The following is an 18,688-nucleotide window of genomic DNA, read 5'->3' on the forward strand; positions in this document are numbered from 1 at the left end:
AGCTGTTACATTTTCATTTGAAATTTATTGAAAAAACGCAATTATCCAAAACAAAGAAAACCTGAATGTCTACAAGACAAATATAACGTATTGCTTCACAAACAGAACTCAGTGTTGTCGTTATTTCTCTCAGTGCTGCAGCTTCGTTGAACTTGTCAGAGGCACGAACCTGCGTAGCGCCCTTCAAGTCAATACCATCCAGACTACATGTGATGCTTTATGTCCTTGAGCATAATGAGATGTATGTATGTTGCATTCAACATCCTTCATGGTACAATTATTACAATCAGTCCCTTCCAGTAAAATAGGAAAGGCAATCTCTCCATTTCTCATTCATGACAGCAACATTTGAAGGCGGACAAAATGAAATAAATACGCAAAGTTTCATGCACGTGTACACCAATAAACATATGACAAATCTTCTATTAACCAAGACTTTTTTGGTGTCTGAAAATCAAAAATATATTTCTGTACAGCTCAATTAGTCCATTTTAGTTAGTGTTCAAATAAAAAACACACAGCGTTGGGTCTTCAGAGGCCAAAGAAAAGGGGAAAAAAAAGTCCTTTGTGTCCAATCTGATCTCAAAGAACGGTGAGGTCGTGGCAGGATTTGGACTTCTGCCGAAAAGCCATCTTCTTGTTCTTGCGTGCGACTATGCGGCCCAGGAATCTTTTGGCTTTCTTGCTGATACTCTCTCTGCGCCTGCAGTTGGCCATGCGTCGGGCGTTCTCCTCTTTGCTGTCCTTCCTCAGGCGGATTTGCCTGACGATGCCCTCAAACAGGTCCCGCACGTTGTGGTGAAGGGAGGCTGACGTCTCAATGAACTTGCAGTCAAACACCACAGCGCAAGCGCTTCCCTCTGGAATAACAACAGAGGGGGATACATTACTTAATTACTCAATTAGTGGTAGTGGTTTTGTAATTATTTTTTTTTAAATTTAAACATTTCCATGGCTTTAATGGAAACAATCTGTCCAGACCTCAAAACTCATTAATGAAGAGAGATTTGATCATATAAGCTTCAAATGATTAATACGGACTTCCTGTTTAATGCGTCTTAGTTTATCTGTACATAGCTCAGTGTTTCTTAACCTGGGTTCGATCAAATCCTGGGGCTCTGTGATTCAGTTTCATGGGTTCGGTGGAGGTCAAAACATGCACCCAACTCATATGATTAGTGACGATATGCCATCATTGGCTGCAGATGACCACACTACATGTATAATGGAACCGGTGTTCCACAGGGTTCAATTCTGGGACCTCTGCTGTTTTCATTGTCTGTGCTTCCTCTGGGTTCCATAGCAGAAGTTGTTTTAAAGTGCTTTATAAAAATAGAGTTGAGTCGAGTTGAGTGATGGGATTCAGCGTCCTACTGCTATGCTAAGTTTAGCAATTCTAGTCCAGCGCAACTAGCTAGCTAACAAAACTAAATGGAATACTTCCTTAAGGCTACTCTCCCTGTTTATTTTGGTCAACCCCCCAAAAATTGTGTTGACAATGATACGTTCTATGCAGCTCCACTGGTCTAAATGTGGAATTTTGGTTAATATTGTGTTAGTGGAATATGAGTTAAGCAGCTCAATCCAGCAATTTTTATCCATCTCAGGGGGCGGCCATTTTGCCACTTGCTGTCAAGTGAAAATAACATCACTGTTGCTCAGATGTCAGGTAACAGCCAATCACGGCTCAGCTTCACATAACAGGTGAGCTGTGATTGGTTGTTAACTGAGCAACATTGAGGTCATCATCAGTCGACAGCAAGCGGCAAAATGGCCGGCCCCTGAGATGGATAAAAATGGCTGGATTTTGCTTTATAACTCAAATTTCACAAATGAACGTCGTTTAGACTAGTGAGGTCAAATATATTATTGTCAAGAAATATTTAAGGTTGACTTCCACTTTAAGAAGCACAAACAATCTTAATTTTACTGACTTACCGTCCACTGACACTTCTCTGGACCTCACCAGGTCACTCTTATTGCCCACGAGGATGATGGGAATATCTTCAGACTGTCTGGCCCTGCGCAGCTGAATCCTCAGCTCTGACGCCTTCTCGAAGCTTGATTTATCCGTCACTGAATACACGATGATGTAGGCGTCGCCCATCCTCATGCACTGCTCCTTGAGCCACTGGCTGTTATCCTTCATAGTCACAAAAGATTGCACTTGTCAGCTTTATGCAGTGATGGTGGATATGAGTTGGTGTAAATGGGAATTATCATGAAGCTCACCTGTTCCCAGATGTCATACAGGATGATGGCTGATTCCTCTTCATCCACCACAATAGATCTGTCATAAGTGTTTCCTGCAAGGGAAGAAATAAATATGTTACATCAAAATAGTCTATTTTGCCTTTTTTTTTTTTATTGTTTTTTTTCTTCTATGTATTTTTTGGAGGTGATGACAGCGAGTTATGGCCTGGCTTTTGACAACAAATTTCACTTCGTGTTATCCACTACAGTGATGTGTTTGTGACAACTGAGTGCAGCTCTGGTGCCTGGCTGGGGATGGAAACAGCAATAATCAATATGTGCACACTCTTGCGTGCAGAAATAAGAAACCAATCCATCAGAGCAAATTTGCCATCACGGACTCACACAACTGTGAGATGCAGCCATCCAACCATCCATTTTAGCATGTTTCATGTAGAAGGAGCCTATCGCAGCTGAATGGCAGTCAGAAGAAAAGAATAAGAGAATATTGTATTTTTTTTTATTTATTGTGTTATTTTGATTTATTTATTTATTTATTTTTTAGAATATTTGAATATTTTCAGAAGAAAATAAGAGACCAAAGCAAAACTCTGGATGTTTTGGGGGATTTTGACACTTTTCATTTTCTGCTAATTGTCATTAACAAGATTTGCTGATTTTCAGAATATTTTTTCCAATCATTTCATTAGACGTCTCCTGTAAATTGTATTGAAAATAGCCAAATCTGAGACTCCCTCCCCCCCTTGATGTACAGTCAGAAAGCACAATAATTTCTCCAGTCTATCTCTCCTGATTCACACCTTCACTGAGTGTGACCTGACCTAATGGATGCATGGAAGTCAGACGAGTGAACCACTACAAGTATATCTAACTAATATCACAAATCCACAACCAACTATAGCAAAAAAAAAAAAGAAATAAAAAATAGTGAATCGTAGGCTATACGAATTAACCTTTGGTGACACAAAGGACTGTGAAATGGATGACTCATCTTCTGCATGCCATCACGTACCTGCTTCATCGCAGTCGTGACCGGCGTCCTCCACTCCGCCAAAGACGCGCGCCAGGCTCGACTTGCCCACGCCGTGCTCCCCGAGGAGAACCACCTTGTGCACCTGCGAGTCGGCCTCGCTGCCGGTAGAGATGACCGAGTCCGAGGAGTCGGAGGCGCAGCTGCCCCGGTGCTGTTCGTTCTGGGAGTGGGAGGTGCATCGCAGCAGCTTGGACAGCTCGTCGCTTTGTCCGTTTGGATGGACGACTGCGGCGGCGCGCAGGTCCCGGTCGTCCACCGGCATGCTTCTCCGGTGCAGGTGGGTCATGTTCATTGGGAACGGCGTGCTGCCTCTCCTCTTGTCCATGCTCCGCAATTTGTCGCTCTTGTTCAAAGTCATTGCTCTTTGAGGACCTGTGGATACACGGACCAAGTCTTAGAGTGGTATAATCCGGTACGATTTCACAATTGTCAAATTGTAGAGATCGAACCTGAACTAAATAATGTATCAAATCACTTACTAGGTGATGCCAATAAATCCGACGTTGTCCGCTCCACTAATCCCGCAGTAGTGTCTTTCTTTCACTGGCCGCCTCTCAGTTTATTTATACAGAAGCGAATGTGACGTCACAGGGAATCGCGGCCCATGCTTATTATAGTAGTGCGTAATGGCACCATCACGGAGCGGAGGGGGTCGACTGGAAGAGCGGAGGAATTTCCCTTCCGTAAAGCCAAATGGAGCATCCCACTCCTACGAGAATATTTGTGAAGGGAAAGCCCACTAAAAGCTAGCGTTATAAATATTTAATTCTCGAGGTAAATTTAGAGACGCTGAGAGGTATCTCCTCGTACTGAAAGATGTGCTGGAAGCCCATAAAACGCAGTGTGCACGTGAGTCATCAATGCTCTCCCATCATCAACAATGGCAACAAAAACAAAGGTTATCAGATCGGGGTAAGAACAAAACAACTGCGCAGTACCAAATCAGAACATCTGTTTGCTACATGTATTTGCCAAATATTGCGTTTGGCTGGCTACTCATTCAAAACGACTGCATGATCGATCAAATGGAAAATATGTGTAAAAAAAGTCGGCCTTTATAAAAAAAATAATGCTACATTTAAATCGACACTGTCAATACTGTTGTGTTTGCAATTCGCAGTGACGTTAAATGGCAGACCCCACCTTTAGACTTATTCTATTTAGCTGAATAAAAGGGGTAAAATCCAAATTTCTCATGTCATGCAAGTCTACTGTCACAATCTAATAAGATTTATATTTTGAACATCTTCCTGAAAGTGCCATCGAAAAGTGGCCATTGTGATCTCGAAGGCAGAACATTTGATGGATCTCATTTTTCTAGTGTGCCTAATGTTTTGGCTAGTGAGAATACGTCATCTTTTTTCACCAACTACTTTACCACTGTGACAGGTATGGTGAATGGCTTACTGTTAAGTGTGAGCTGTTGCTTCCCTCTTGCGGCAACATGAGGTACTACAGGCCATACCAACGAGCTGCCATTCATTTCCAAGTCAATTAAAAAAAAAGTGACAATGATATGAGGGACAATTAAGCAGCTCCAACTAACCTAACGTTACTGGAAATATGACAATTGGACATAAAGTATACTTGCATTTCATGTATTATGGCACCTCTAACACTAATATAATTTCATTTTCAGAACGATTTTACAAGTTCTTTAAACACCTGTGGAAGATCGTGTTCATCTTGAAATATCTCATAACACAACAATCAAAACACCCACACAGAGTTCACAGATTCCATGTTTTCTTTTATGTGATCTTTAACAAAAACATTTGATTAAATATACAATATAATAGCAAAAACCATTAAAAATGGTTGGTTTGCCAACTGTTCACAATCTTTACAAGACAATGAGGACTAAGCACCTTGATTGTACCATTCATGGACGTGCAGACTGCTCATTCTTGGTAACATTGTGACACGTCCCTGGCTGCAGATCTGCAAATGGGTTACATGGCAAACAGAATGAGGAACGCCACCATCAGACAGAAGAGACCCATGGCCTCAGAAAGAGCAAAACCCAGGATGGCGTAGGAGAACAACTGTTGCTTCAGAGAAGGGTTCCTGTGGAGAAAAATATACAGAATTGACATATTAAGACAAGAAAAAGAAACATCCTGCATTTACACATTCCAAAACATATTTATATTTTTATGTTTGTCATACCTGGCATAGCCAATGATGAGGCTACCAAACACTGTCCCAATACCGGCTCCAGAGCCGGCCACTCCCACAGTGGCAGCACCAGCTCCAATGAACTTGGCAGCGGTGTCAACATCACGGCTTACCGCGCTGGTCTGAAATCCACGCAGTGCCACCTGCTTGTGGGAAGCAGCGATTCCCTGTGGTGGGAGGAGTGCAGTAGTCTAGGAAATGATACACATGCACTTAGCACCAAGACCTCAAACATGAGAAATGCAACATTTCAATAATACAACAAAACTAATGTGGTTTGAATATTATCCTGTAAGCAGCATTTTCAATCATTTTCCCCAAATTGTTACAAATACAAATTGTCATGTTACAAACAAAACTCAATGTTTTGAGACTAGCTATGACCCCATGATGGTCCTTACAAGTTCTTAACAGGAACGGAACAATTTCCATTTCAAGGACAACCATTCCAAAACACTTAAGCAAAAGGTACTGCAAATTGTTTGGAAATTGGACCAATTTGTGACTCTGAATTTTGCACACCAAATCCCATCTGACAAAAATGACATGAACACAACCAACTTTCAGGGTTGTCTGCTGCTCACCTCTGCTCTCTTGACATCTGACACTACAGCCGCTGACAGTGGCCTGTACAGACCCCGAGATCCTGCACGGACCTATATATAAAGGACAACAAAAAAGTACAATTTATTAAATAAGTGCTCAAATTAAATCATTATTCCGCTAATAGAGCCTTCATAACTGTCTACACATTAGACTTGTAAGTTATGCTGCAAGTCTGATTACTGTAAATTCAGATCAACTACATTGTTGAGGCATTGTCAATTTATGGCTGTATTGATATACATTGCACATTGACATAAGCATATGTTGTCACGAAGCACAATAAGAAACACTCCGTTAGCTCCATATTGACTGTTGTTATCTGATTGTTTTTAGAAGAAAAAAACAATTAAAAATATGTACTTTATGATAGGCTATGATGGGTAGAGCAAGGCATGTTTTACTTATGCACAAAATGGGGCCACAACACTGCTGTAAGGAAAATAAATCAATCGTAAACCAAGGACCCCATGCAAAATGATCTGGTCCACCTGTCAGTCTAAAATGCTTAACAGAATCAAGAGAAAAAAAGAAAAAAGAAAAGAAAAAAAAGCTTAACAACACTTAAAGCCAGAAAACTGTGATCAATAGTTATCAAAATGTATGCGGACAACTACTTGTGCCTACGTTCATCAATATTATGGAGTTTATTACCTTAAGAATTTTCCACATGAAGCATCATTAAGTTATAATGAGCACCTACGGGAATGAAGACGTTAACGTCGATCAAATCTACATTATCAGGACGATCATTATAATATTTGCAATTATTAAACGTGGAAGTTGCGTTGTGCACATACATTTTGGTTTTGTCGTCCTTGTTCACACAGGCTAACTCTTTAGCAAAAGGTCAATGCCAGTGAAACACGACTAGCAAGTTATAGGGCAAGTGCTAACAACATCAAACTAATGCAGTTGTAACTAACTAAAAATGACCCATTCACGTATACACGTTGTCATTTCCATGCACTTTGTGGAGCCTCACCAGAGAGGGCGTGGAAACGAACTTAGCACAGGCATACATCACGACAGGACGTCCTCGTCGGGTCAAGCGCTGGAGCTGGAGAAGATTAAAAGATCTGCCCGATGACAAACGAAATCCATTAGCAAAAAAAAACATCACAAGGTGCACATTAGATTCATTGAGACGTCGAATTTTATTTGCAACAAGGTATGAACACCGCAAGCGCAAGTAAGGTCAGCGTAGGTTGTAATTGGCTATCAACATCAAGCTAGTGGAACACAATAGAATGCGGCATGTTTGAAATCATTATGTAACGTAGAAGCGACGCATACTGTCTCTAAATCGTAATTTAAAACGCGGTATGGGAAGAGAGATTAGCCCTTACCGGTGAAGGGTGGAGGTCGAACGCACGAGAGGACTGCACATGCGCAACGTCCCCTTAGGGTTGACTTCCGGTGTTGTACGCGCAAGCGCATTAACGACGCAAACCTAATCGCCATCTTGAACCGGGAGTCCCCGGCCATTTTTTTTATTTATTTTTTTACTTTTTTGGGAACTCCTGGATTCTTTTCTAATTTTGACACAGATTGGCCTGTTTAAATATGCATGTGGCTCTCGTGCATATAACCTGGGACTGATTTTCAAATGGCTATTTATTTTCTTATAAGTAAGTAACACAATAACACATGAAAGACTAATCGTAGCCATACTTCATACTCCTGCCCACATGTCGGCGCTATCCACTCTAAAAGGGAATATCAACAACCAGCCTTTAACGTGGAACAAGAAATAGTGACATTACCGATGCTTGACGTAAACTATTTTGTTTAAATTCATTCCTGAGCTTCTGAGGTCTTCATGGAGGATTCAAATGTTTCAGTTTCCAGCGTACCTACGGAGGACATTAATAGACAAAAGTGGGAAGCTAACACCGAGACGTCTATGTTCGTCAGTTGATCACGATGTTGTTCAAAAACGCAAGAAGCCAAAACAAGCATCACAGGTAAAACAAATTAAAACAAATCACAGAGACCCCTCTCAACACGCATTACTGTTATTATTTTATAAGACAATATTTTATACTAGCTACCCATTTATTAAATTATACACAAAAGGGAAGAATAAATTTCTTAATTTTCAAGCGTGTGCATGTTGTGTTTCAGACAGTGTCCAGCACGTGTCACCCCTGCATTACTCACTGAAAACTGTAAACGTAAAAACTGACATAATGAATAACTAGTAGGGGTCTACGTGAAAAAAAAGACATCTTCAAGTATTTACATATTATTATCATCATTATTATTTGTAAAGATGCCATTGCTTAGTTTTTGACAGTCGGATTCGGACAGACTTGCCAGTCCGTCAGGTGCAGAATGATATAATATTGATCATCAAGCTAATAATAGAACGAAAAATAAATAAATAAATGAAATATAACATTATATTGTGTGTGTATTTTGTATTTGTTGTGAGAGATCTGCATCACACACTGAGCTGTTACTAATATTTAAAATGTTTGACAGAGCCCCCTTCTTATTATTTGAGTCTGTGGTTTTCAAACTTTTCACACGTCCTTAAAAAATACTTTGTTTTCCAGGTGCATCTGTTATGACCAACATTAATATACAGTGGCCACTGTAACATATGCACAGTTTGAACCGTAACCCTGCGTTTAAATTCTGTTCAAGGAAATACCATACTTAGATAATGATTAGAATTTAATTGTAATGCAAATATAAGTTTAATAAAAAAAATGTATACCCCCCCAAATCAGAACAATTAAAGATTAAATGCAATTGGATTAAGTACAACTGACCTGCACTTACTACTTAGGCAGTGATTCTTTTGCAAACCACTAGAGGGAGCTTGCGTACCAGTTGTAAGGTACTAGCACAAAACTGAAAGAATGCCAGCATGAGATGAAGCTTGCATAATTATGGTGTCCACTAGTCAGTTTATGTAAATCTACTTTGGCCTTAAACACAAAATACCTGCCTGTACTTGGAGGAGAATTTTCGGAATGTCAAAATATTTACTTGTCTCCTCCTGCTGGGGATCAAATAAGGTTACACGGTTGGATGACTCATCCCTGACTATAAACATTCAGAGTGCTATTCCTATGAGATGCTGCTAGACAAGTACATCTATGATGATATCTCTAAAAAAGAAACTTTTGGCATTCTGTTCATAGCAGGTAATCAGAAGAAATAAAAAACAAAGATCGTCGTGCCAACTAATTCTGGACCATTTTGACCATCAGTACAGTGACGAGCTCGGGGACTTGTGGACATCTGTGAGGTCAGTATGGTTGTCGGTCGCTATTAATGCATTCTTTTTATTGCCTGTATGTTTGCTTACTGGTACTATTTCTGTTTCACAGATCTGTGCTGCTTGACCCTCCGTCTTGGCAGTACGGGGTATTGCTCAATCGCTTTACTGTAGTGACAGACATCAAGCGTGTCCTCTTGTCAAAAGGCTTTTCCACACTACTGCCTCAGAAAGAAGCCCTGACATTGCCTGGTGTTTTGCGCACCGTGCTCACTGCCGAATGTCAAACGTCCAAAGAGTCTCTCGCCAAGTGTCCAAGTGATAACTCCCATCTCCAGCTTGACAACAGCTCTCTTGCTCCCATTCAGGAGGCTCAATCAGAATCCGGCTTAGGTCCGCCCTCCTCGCCACTGCAGTGTTATATCCACCGCCATCCGTTGCGTTTTCCATCGCAGGCTCACAGGCCCGGCCAACTGAAGCAATACTACCTCCTCAACGCCGCCTCCTTGCTCCCAGTGCTCGCTTTGCAAGTCAGAGATGGAGAGAAGGTTTTGGATCTTTGCGCCGCTCCCGGGGGCAAAGCTTTCACTATAATGCAGTGCGCTACCCCAGGTGACTCTGCTTTACTTAAGCATCCTTTTAAGAATTAATCCTCAAACACAGCTGCACAACTTTAGTGCAGCACAGTTTGTTCACTTAATTTGAGATTCATAAGTCATATGAGGTATCTGGCCCAGCTAAGAAAAACATAAGCAATTTGAGAGATACGTTTTTTTTTTTTCCCTTGACACGTAGTAGGCCTATCTGATTAAACTGGAGTGTTGTGGGAAAGTTCATTTATTTGAGTAATGCCATTCAAAAAGTGAGACTCATGTCTGATATAGATTCATTATACACATGAAAAAATACTTTTGGTATATTTCTCCATATTAAAAAAAATACTATTGTGAATTTTAAATTACTCTTACAGCAATAGCAATTTCAACAAGACTGTTGCAATTTCTGGAGAAATTATATGTGAAAGCTAAAAGACTGAATAAAAACATTGAAGCAAGTGGAATAATTTGGAATAATAGGGAATGATACTGAATGACATGGAATGAGCTGAATATGTTGACGTTGGAATAGTTTTAATTGCTTAATATATGTGGAAACTGGAGGTCAATATGTAAATATTTGAAATTTGGGGCTTTATAAAATTTTGTGAATTTTGTGAGTGGGAGTAATAAACGAGATGGCTGTTTAAATGATCTGCCCATTTTGAAATTGGGATCATTTGAATCGCTCAAGTAATTTTGAGGAGTGAGTAATGTAGAATATGTCCCATATAAGAATATTTTCGAGTTAAAAAAAAAAAAAAGAGAGAATTTTTCAATCTGAATCTGGTAGTGTGAATTTACCAATCAAAGTAAATGGTAAACATGTATTGGGTGGGAATTTGGCATCTGCTGGAATAAATAGGTCATTCTTAGGTGAAAAATGTTAAATTATGGTAACACGGTGAATTTTTTGAATGAAAAAAATGGAAGCCCCCATGGTGTGAATTTTGGGGATATGTTGAAATTGTAATGATATACATTGAATGAATTATGTGTAAGGAGAAGTGCGTCAAAAAAAAATAAAAAAGGCCTTAAGCAATCATACAATTATAAAAAATACAATCATTAAATATTTATATCTTAATATTTATAAATATAATCTGCATATGTTTTATGTTTTAACTACTAAAATAAAGTACACGTTACACATTATTCTAATGTATTGATTTGCTTCTGTATATAATTGGAGAGATCCGAAAACCACATCACACTACCTTTTACCAGCAGAGTGATTTTTCTTTTTGAATGCTGAACATTTCTGCATCATTCTTTTTTTAACTGTTGTTTTTATAATTGTGTTTCCAGCATTCCTTTGCTGTAATGAGCCCGATCGTCACAGACGCGACAGGCTGACTAAAACCTTGGAGTCTTTCCTGCCGCGCTCATTGAGCGGCAGAGTGGTCGTCTTGGCCCAGGATGGACGGTCCTTTGGGCAGAGTGAGCCGGGAATTTATGATAAAGTAAGCAAAAAACTGCTGTTATGTTTGTATTATGTATGAAGTTAATATTGATTGTACAAATACATTTTCTTTTTAAGAAAAATAATAGCAACCAAGTATAATAAGTGATATGTACATTGAGACTGATAATCAGAGCAGATATAGTATTTGATAATTTATTATTTTTTGCGTTTGATTTTATAATGTTAATTTTTCCATTAAGGTAAATTCAGAATTCAGTGCTATATATTTTTGTTCCACACTACATACTGGACTGGGCTTAACATGCAAGAGAGAATTATGGTATAATGTTGTTGTTGTTGTTATTGGGAACAGTATTCTTATATTATCTTGACCTTATTTAGTTACATATTTTGTTTTTAACTACGGAGATATTAATACAAGAAATGGCTGTCAGACAATCCACTCTAATTTTAAATCCCCACAAAATACCACCACAGAAATATTTAAATGATATTTGCACTGTTTCAAATATATAAAAATGTGTAATGTTCGCTGATAATACAAATGTATTTTTCTCAGGGGATAATATTAAATAACTAATAAAAGCTGTATAAAAGGAATTAATTGTGTTTAAAAAAAATAGTTTGATTATAATAAGTTTAATAATTAGCTTTATTTTGTTTTTAAAGGCAGACCTTTGCAACCTGGGTTGGATTGTTATATATTTTCCAGGTATATTGATTGCCGAGGTCTTGCAGAGAAAAATGTATCATCAGAATGTTGCATGAGATTGCATTTACTAAGGATACAGAACAAAAGATACACACACAAAAAAAAAAAACGTGGGCCAGTGGCAGGATAAATGTGCTGGATGGGTTCTGATTGGGTACAGGGTGTCAGATCTTTTCATGTCTGCGAACAGAGCGTGGCTTTGAGCAAACCAATGGAAAAGCTGGATTAGCAGCGGAGCATGAACAACATCTCACTTGCATATGTCGCTGTGTGTGTGACAGGTCCTGGTTGACGCTCCATGCTCCAATGACAGGAGCTGGCTGTTCTCGTCTGCTGGCCAGCAGGTGGAACAGAGGTTAAAGGAGAGAGGCAGGCTGCCGCAGCTCCAGGTCCAACTTCTACGGCAAGTCAAAATGTCTCATGAGTCGTCGGAGATACGATTTCCATGACAAGAGTTGTACTTTTGTAACTAACTACTTATTTGCTTTGGTCCACATGACAAATCATGCACCTGTATGCCTATGAATCCTTGAGGAAGAAGGATTTGGTGAAAGGTGATCGAGGGAAATTACATTTGAGTCACTCAATTGCAATCACCGGCCATTAGCTTAATCAAAATAATTAGAAACACGTCAGAGAGGTCATAATTTAACATAATGTGTTTATTATTGAAGTTGCATTCTGCAGTGCTGTGCAACTGCACTGCATCATACGGAGAGTTTTTGAAATATTAATCAATGAGTCAGAATATTAGAAACAGCTCTTAGCCTGATGCTTTCTAATAATACATACTGGACTTAATATTATTAAAATACAAAATCAACTTTTAAAGATCTTTTCACAGGGTTCAAGCCTTGGTCCTGTTCTGTTTTGTCTTTATATAAATAGCCTATCATTGTGTGCCACAGGTACGAGGTCATTATGTAGGCATACGCAGATGATTCAGTGATTTTTCTGAAGGGTTGTGACCGTTCAAAGGTTCATACACACATTATAAAGGTCATGATAAACGTTTCCAATTGGCTAACTGTCATTTACAACTTAACTCCTCTAAAACTGTTGCTATGGTTTGTTTACCTAAGCAAACAAATCACACACAGAACTTGATATTTTCATTTCTGGACAGAAAATCAAAATTGTAAAAGAATATAAATATTTGGGTAGTCTGTTCGATACCAGTCTCACTTTTAAAAATCACATTGCTAAAGTAAATACAATCCTCAAATTTTCACTTGCAAATTTTTAGCATCTTTGAAATCTCACGTCAACAGAAGCAACCCAAATATCTCATATTAATTATTGTCCACCCACTTGGGCCATTACAAATTCATTCCTCAATAAATATAGGCTACTAAGATATTATTTTTAAATTAAATTATTTTTATTTTTAACCCAACATTGTCCGTCTACAACAAATAAACAGAAAGAAAAAAAATAATAATAGACAATGAATAGAAAATTAATACTCTGAGCTTTATTATCCACTTACGGTATATTGGATCGCATTAGATGTACTGTATGCGATGTTATGGTTGGTAAGCATAGGATAAAATGTTGTAAAAAGTTTGTTGTCAGACTATTTGTCTTGAAGTGCACTGTTGATCCTCTCCCTGCAGGTCCGCGCTGTCAGCAGTGCGTCCAGGGGGCATTGTGGTCTATTCAACATGCACCATGTCCAGCGCAGAGAACTTTGCCGTGGTCGAGGCTGTGCTCAAAGACTGTCCTGAAGCTGAACCCGAGGACCTCTGGGAGGAGATTGCTCTTCCCTTATCGAGCTACTTCACATTTAGCCCTGCTCGCCGCGAACCGGTACCTAACACCCAATCTCTGCAGCCACAGTTTGGCCGCGTGTCCTCGTATGACCGCAAACTGGGCATCCTCGTAGTTCCACAGCCTTGTAAAACCTGGGGGCCAATGTTTTTGTCTCGGCTTAGGAAGAGGAAATAATTTGTCTTCGGCAGAGAGGTTTTATGTTATTCCAGTTTATGCTTTTTTTTAAAAGCAAATTATTTACACCCAGTTTTACTTCCAAGTTCCAATTTTCCACGGTACAATGCTTCATTATTTGAAGGTAAGTAAAAAAATTAGAGTATTCCCTTTTCTCTCAATTAAAAGTAAGACACAGTTACAGGCAACACATTGAGATTTGTTTTTGTTCACATCTTTTGATCATTCAACTTTATTTAAAGGATAATTCTTAAGGGTGTGAACCTTTAGTCAGAAAACCGAGTTGCACTTTTATCAAAATAAAGTGGCACCAGTGCTTGCAAATATGTGAAGCTGTTCATGGGGTTTCTAAAACGTGTCCTCTCATTCTACCAGAAAATGTAAGAGCCGTAATCATGTCATGAAGTTAAAGCTCCCCTGTGCTGTCCTACACGAAATTAGCACCACTTTTAAGTACCACTACATCAAATTATACACCCTTCAACAAGTCATCAAGTTCCATCATCCCCCAGAAGCTCATTACCTGAATGCTGTCATGCCAGAGTGGTCAGTACAAGTCTTAGTCGGGTAGAAATGCTCGGACCTTAACTGTTAAATGTCCTTGAATGCAGCATACAACCACCTGTGTTTTAACTTCTCAACTGGCATCGAATAGTGTGTAAAAAAATATATAATAATAATAATAATAATAATATTCATACTTTGAATAAGCACCAAATACGACACCTTTATAGATACTCACCTCCTGCGAGTGGCTGATTTATGCCATTAAGATTCATGCATTATAGCCTGAGGAACTGAATACGAGTTTGAAAAATATGTGTGGGGGAATCTGTAATCATCTGTAATCCTCAATTCAAACAGCCTAGTGGGCATGGCTGGCATGTAGCGATGTTTTTATCTGTGCTTTCTCACTACAAATTCTTCTTGGAATCACATTTGACTGGATGAGAAAATTAATTAAAATGTTTTGTTTACTAGTAGGCTAATTATTAGGGATATAACGATGTCTGAACGTCCTGGTATGATATGAACATCAAAATACTCAGAGTTATCATGATATTGTGGGGAGGTTGGTTTTCTTGAAATAAAAACAAAAAGTCACAATACTGTATCCAAACTCACGCTATTGTAAATAAAAATAATAAATGAAATAAAGCACAATATTGTGTTATACTAACAGCAGTGACCAGTTAATAGACTTTGCCAGTCATTTCATTGTCATGTGCTCCTATTGGCTCAGTGGCGCAAGATATCATGGTCTATGTGGTTCACAATGTATCATTTATACAATGCTAATTAGATGGTGTCTGATTTTTAATATTGTAACATGATGATGATGTGCCAATTTTAACAAATATATATCGCTATAGTGCCATCATCTTTACATTATATCCCATTATTAATTAATTAGTAGTAGCTTATTTTTTAAGTTACCTATTTTTGTAATGAATCAAAAATGATTTGAGTTTGCTGGGTGTTTAATGTTTGGATGATAAGCAGCATGTTTGTTTGTTTTTTTAATTTTCCTAGTATGTAGCCTGCCTAAGTGGTTGGTGCCCCAGCATTTTATTTTATTTTTTCCAAACAAAAAATGACACTGACATGACACACGGGATAAAGCAGACCCTATTGAGGAAAACAATCCCCGCATCTGTTCTTCCCATCTTCAATGGGTGAACACACATTGTTGACTACATTTCTATGGCTATTTTTATTGGCTGTTCTACTTTTGCTGACCCTCTTTGAAATGTAGCTGCCGGATCTCATCTAAGAATGTTTTACGCTTAGGCAGAAGATATGGAGATAATACGAGGCGATAAGCGAGGGTACAAAATGGTCAGCCATCTTGCTGACCTCTGTGTGAACTCTGGTTTGTTGATGTTCCCCATGTTGCTGCGGTTCCTCGAGGGGGGAATCTCTAAGCAGCTTACCCTCCACTTCAAAGAGAGAGAATATAGGCCTGCTTTGCATAATCAGGTGGGGAACAGCTTTTTGCCAGAGAGGCAGGAATTAATTTGTGGCACCGCCAGATGCAATCATTAACACCCTAGTCATCGACAATAACGAGAGGAGGAGGGGAAATTAGAGCAGGAAATGTAGCTTGAGTTGAGAAAGCTACTAACAATCACTTGCCCTGCCAATGAAGTTAATTTGTATTTCTCTCATTCCTTCATATTCTTGTCTTTAGTGATTATGTAAAAGAATAGTATAACATCTACTGTGTTAAAAGGTTTTGCATACTGTTTTCTTTGCTGACCATAACTGTTTGTTTGACATACTTAGGATGACTTGAAAAGAAGTGGGACGCAGGTTTGGTGAAGTATTCTTTCAGTATTGTGGGCTGTGAGAAAATGGCGCTCTCAGCTACAGTGTCAGTTAATCCAGGCTGAAATGTGGTCTTGTTATGTTATCTAATGACCAAAGAGAGTACTTTTTGTTGATGAAACTAGAAAGTAACACACGAAGTGGGTTTAACAGGAGAAATAAATATGAATGTACACTAGTGTGATTACACTTTTAGTGGCCAGCTTGGAGCAAATTTGGGTGAAAATGGCCGTTCATTTAGAATGCGTTTTGACACCCCTGAACTAGATGGAGTTCCAGCATTCCTCTGTGAAGATGGAAATGTCTCTGCAGTCATTTACCAATGTGACCTTTATGTTAGAGTGCCCTAGACTGAAGCCAGTCCTTATTAAAAGGTGTTTGATTGACAGATACCATGGGAAATAACTTTTCTGAAACCAGTACTGCACTCTTTGGTGTCACTGCTAAGTGTCATATAGGAAATGAGGCACAGACTCCTGCTGTGGTGGCCTCAGCAAAGTATGGAGTAAAGAGTGCGGATTTTGGGGCACATTGGAGATTAATCAAATTTGGTAGTAAAAAATGGAGGCGGGCTGCACGGTGGCTGACTGGTTAGCACGTCCGCTTCCCAGTGGAGTTTGCATGTTCTCCCCGTGCCTGCGTGGGTCTTCTCCATGCACTCCAGTCTCCTCCCACTTTCCAAAGACATGCATGGCAGGTTAATTGGGCGCTCCGAATTGTCTCTATGTGTGCTTGTGTGAGTGGATGGCTGTTCGTCTCTGTGTGCCCTGCAATTGGCTGGCAACCAGTTCAGGGTGTACGCCGCCTACTGCCCAAAGCCAGCTGAAATAGGCTCCAGCACCCCCCGCGACCCTTGTGAGGAATAAGAAAGGTCAAGACAATGGCTGGATGAAAAATGGAGGCGACGCAGCATAGTAGCCGGGTGGTGTGCAGATCTGAGATCAAATCACAGCACTGGGCCTCTTCTGGGACACTATGCAAATTGGATACCAACATGGGAATTGATGCCGATTGAGAGCTTCGGTGAAAGAAAGACTCAAGGCTGACTGTAATTATTGTCGGCCTGTTATTATTATTATTATTATTATTATTATTATTATTATTATTATTGCTTTTCCTGGATGTTGATGCTGCCGGAGTCCCCCTTATTTCCCTCACCCATCATTCTTCTGTGCTTTGTGTTCCTCTTTAGGAGTCAGCGAGGTTGTCTCCATGGGAATGAGACGATGTGTTTTGGTTTGGTCTGGCTTCCTATTCTGTCTACATCTGTTATGGAGGTGACTTTTTTTAATATGGCATATTAAAATGTATTTGTACAACATTATTCTGGCATCATTAGAAATATAAATACTCTCAGAAGTGATGGCGGATGAAAAACTGTTTTGAAAGATCAATACCACGACCATCATCTAAGCTTAAAATACAGTCAATCAATCCAACAGAAGTTAACGAGGGATTCGGATCAGACACACTTTGAGTCAGTTTTATGGTTTATACGCGAGTCTGAGAGGAACATGATATGATAAAGTTTCAAAAGCTTTGTTATTTGTCTGTCAATCCAACGGGTTTTTTTTCCTGCCAGTGAGTAATGCTAGACTCAAAGCATTGGAGTCAGTGGATGCGCTGGACAGTTAACAAGTGGCCTCATAGATTTACAACATTTCAGGGCACCCATCATTCTTTTCAAATGTCGTAATTTGTCAATATTCCATCAGTGGATGTGAGAGACAGAGCTTGCTTCTCGTGATTGATCGTTACATGGCGAACCTCAGAGGGGAGAAACAGCGAGGAATCAATAATGATAGGACTCAAGTCACACCACATTTGATTTCTGCCTGTAAAAATACAGGCCACAGTTATTCATTAGGTCATGTTAATTACCAAAAAAGGATGTTTTAGCGTTATGTGCCATTTCCTCGTAAAAGACCACTGGGGGCCCGTCATACTGGCGCCTCAAGCTGGACAGACATATGATGAATTGGCAGCGTGACACCATCACTTGTTATACGTCCGGGGATGTTAGATCTTTTTTAATTTTGTGCTGGGAAAAAAAAGAAGAAGAAGAAGAAACAATATGGTTTTAGTTTAAGGGACAACAGTGAAGACAGCTTTCCTTTTCCTTTGGAAGAAAAGATTCCTCTTGTGTTTTATTATTGAGACATCAGGTAACATCAATGTCAGCACTGACAGGCGACGCCAGAGGAAAATTAATGGAGAGGAGGGAGAAAGTTACTGATGCAACTTCAAGTTCAAGGAAATGAAAAGACAAACGCCCTCAGTTGGTGTCTGTCACATACGCAGACACACAAAATACACTCAATTATTCATTTTCCTATATGTCGACTGGCCACTCTGACTTGTAGTTGTTTATTTGTTGAATCCAATCCTCCACTTTTCGATATACCAAGGAAACAAAAAC

The 18,688-nt window shown here is 39.4% G+C and overlaps 3 protein-coding genes across 6 annotated transcripts; 1 reads left to right on the forward strand and 2 right to left on the reverse strand.

Moving 5' to 3' along the window:
- Positions 1-5: 5 nt before the first annotated feature.
- Positions 6-4,178, reverse strand: rrad (Ras-related associated with diabetes). 2 transcript variants are annotated; one of them, XM_077519488.1, is made up of 5 exons: positions 3,727-3,840; positions 3,227-3,619; positions 2,233-2,306; positions 1,939-2,143; positions 6-860 (listed from the first exon to the last, which is right to left on the reverse strand). In XM_077519488.1, exons 2-5 carry the CDS (start codon positions 3,603-3,605, stop codon positions 583-585), a joined length of 936 nt encoding a protein of 311 aa, XP_077375614.1. In that variant the 5' UTR covers positions 3,606-3,619; positions 3,727-3,840; the 3' UTR covers positions 6-582. The 2 variants fall into 2 exon arrangements, with proteins under 2 accessions (XP_077375614.1, XP_077375615.1); XM_077519489.1 differs by having other exon boundaries at positions 3,227-4,178.
- A 798-nt stretch (positions 4,179-4,976) lies between these two features.
- LOC144017672 (ATP synthase F(0) complex subunit C2, mitochondrial-like) lies at positions 4,977-7,442 on the reverse strand. Its single transcript, XM_077519494.1, has 5 exons — positions 7,378-7,442; positions 7,014-7,107; positions 6,010-6,081; positions 5,417-5,616; positions 4,977-5,314 (listed from the first exon to the last, which is right to left on the reverse strand). The coding sequence occupies exons 1-5, from the start codon at positions 7,416-7,418 to the stop codon at positions 5,200-5,202; spliced, it is 522 nt and encodes a 173-aa protein (XP_077375620.1). The 5' UTR covers positions 7,419-7,442; the 3' UTR covers positions 4,977-5,199.
- nsun3 (NOP2/Sun RNA methyltransferase 3) lies at positions 7,015-17,580 on the forward strand. 3 transcript variants are annotated; one of them, XM_077519493.1, is made up of 7 exons: positions 7,017-7,995; positions 9,184-9,290; positions 9,373-9,872; positions 11,165-11,319; positions 12,276-12,397; positions 13,611-13,803; positions 17,462-17,580. In XM_077519493.1, exons 1-7 carry the CDS (start codon positions 7,864-7,866, stop codon positions 17,489-17,491), a joined length of 1,239 nt encoding a protein of 412 aa, XP_077375619.1. In that variant the 5' UTR covers positions 7,017-7,863; the 3' UTR covers positions 17,492-17,580. The 3 variants fall into 3 exon arrangements, with proteins under 3 accessions (XP_077375617.1, XP_077375619.1, XP_077375616.1); XM_077519491.1 differs by lacking the exon at positions 17,462-17,580 and having other exon boundaries at positions 7,015-7,995; positions 9,187-9,290; positions 13,611-15,126; XM_077519490.1 differs by lacking the exon at positions 17,462-17,580 and having other exon boundaries at positions 7,019-7,995; positions 13,611-15,126.
- Positions 17,581-18,688: the final 1,108 nt, after the last annotated feature.

The sequence above is a fragment of the Festucalex cinctus genome, chromosome 4 (genome assembly GCF_051991245.1).
Source record: "Festucalex cinctus isolate MCC-2025b chromosome 4, RoL_Fcin_1.0, whole genome shotgun sequence".
Taxonomy (NCBI): domain Eukaryota; kingdom Metazoa; phylum Chordata; class Actinopteri; order Syngnathiformes; family Syngnathidae; genus Festucalex; species Festucalex cinctus.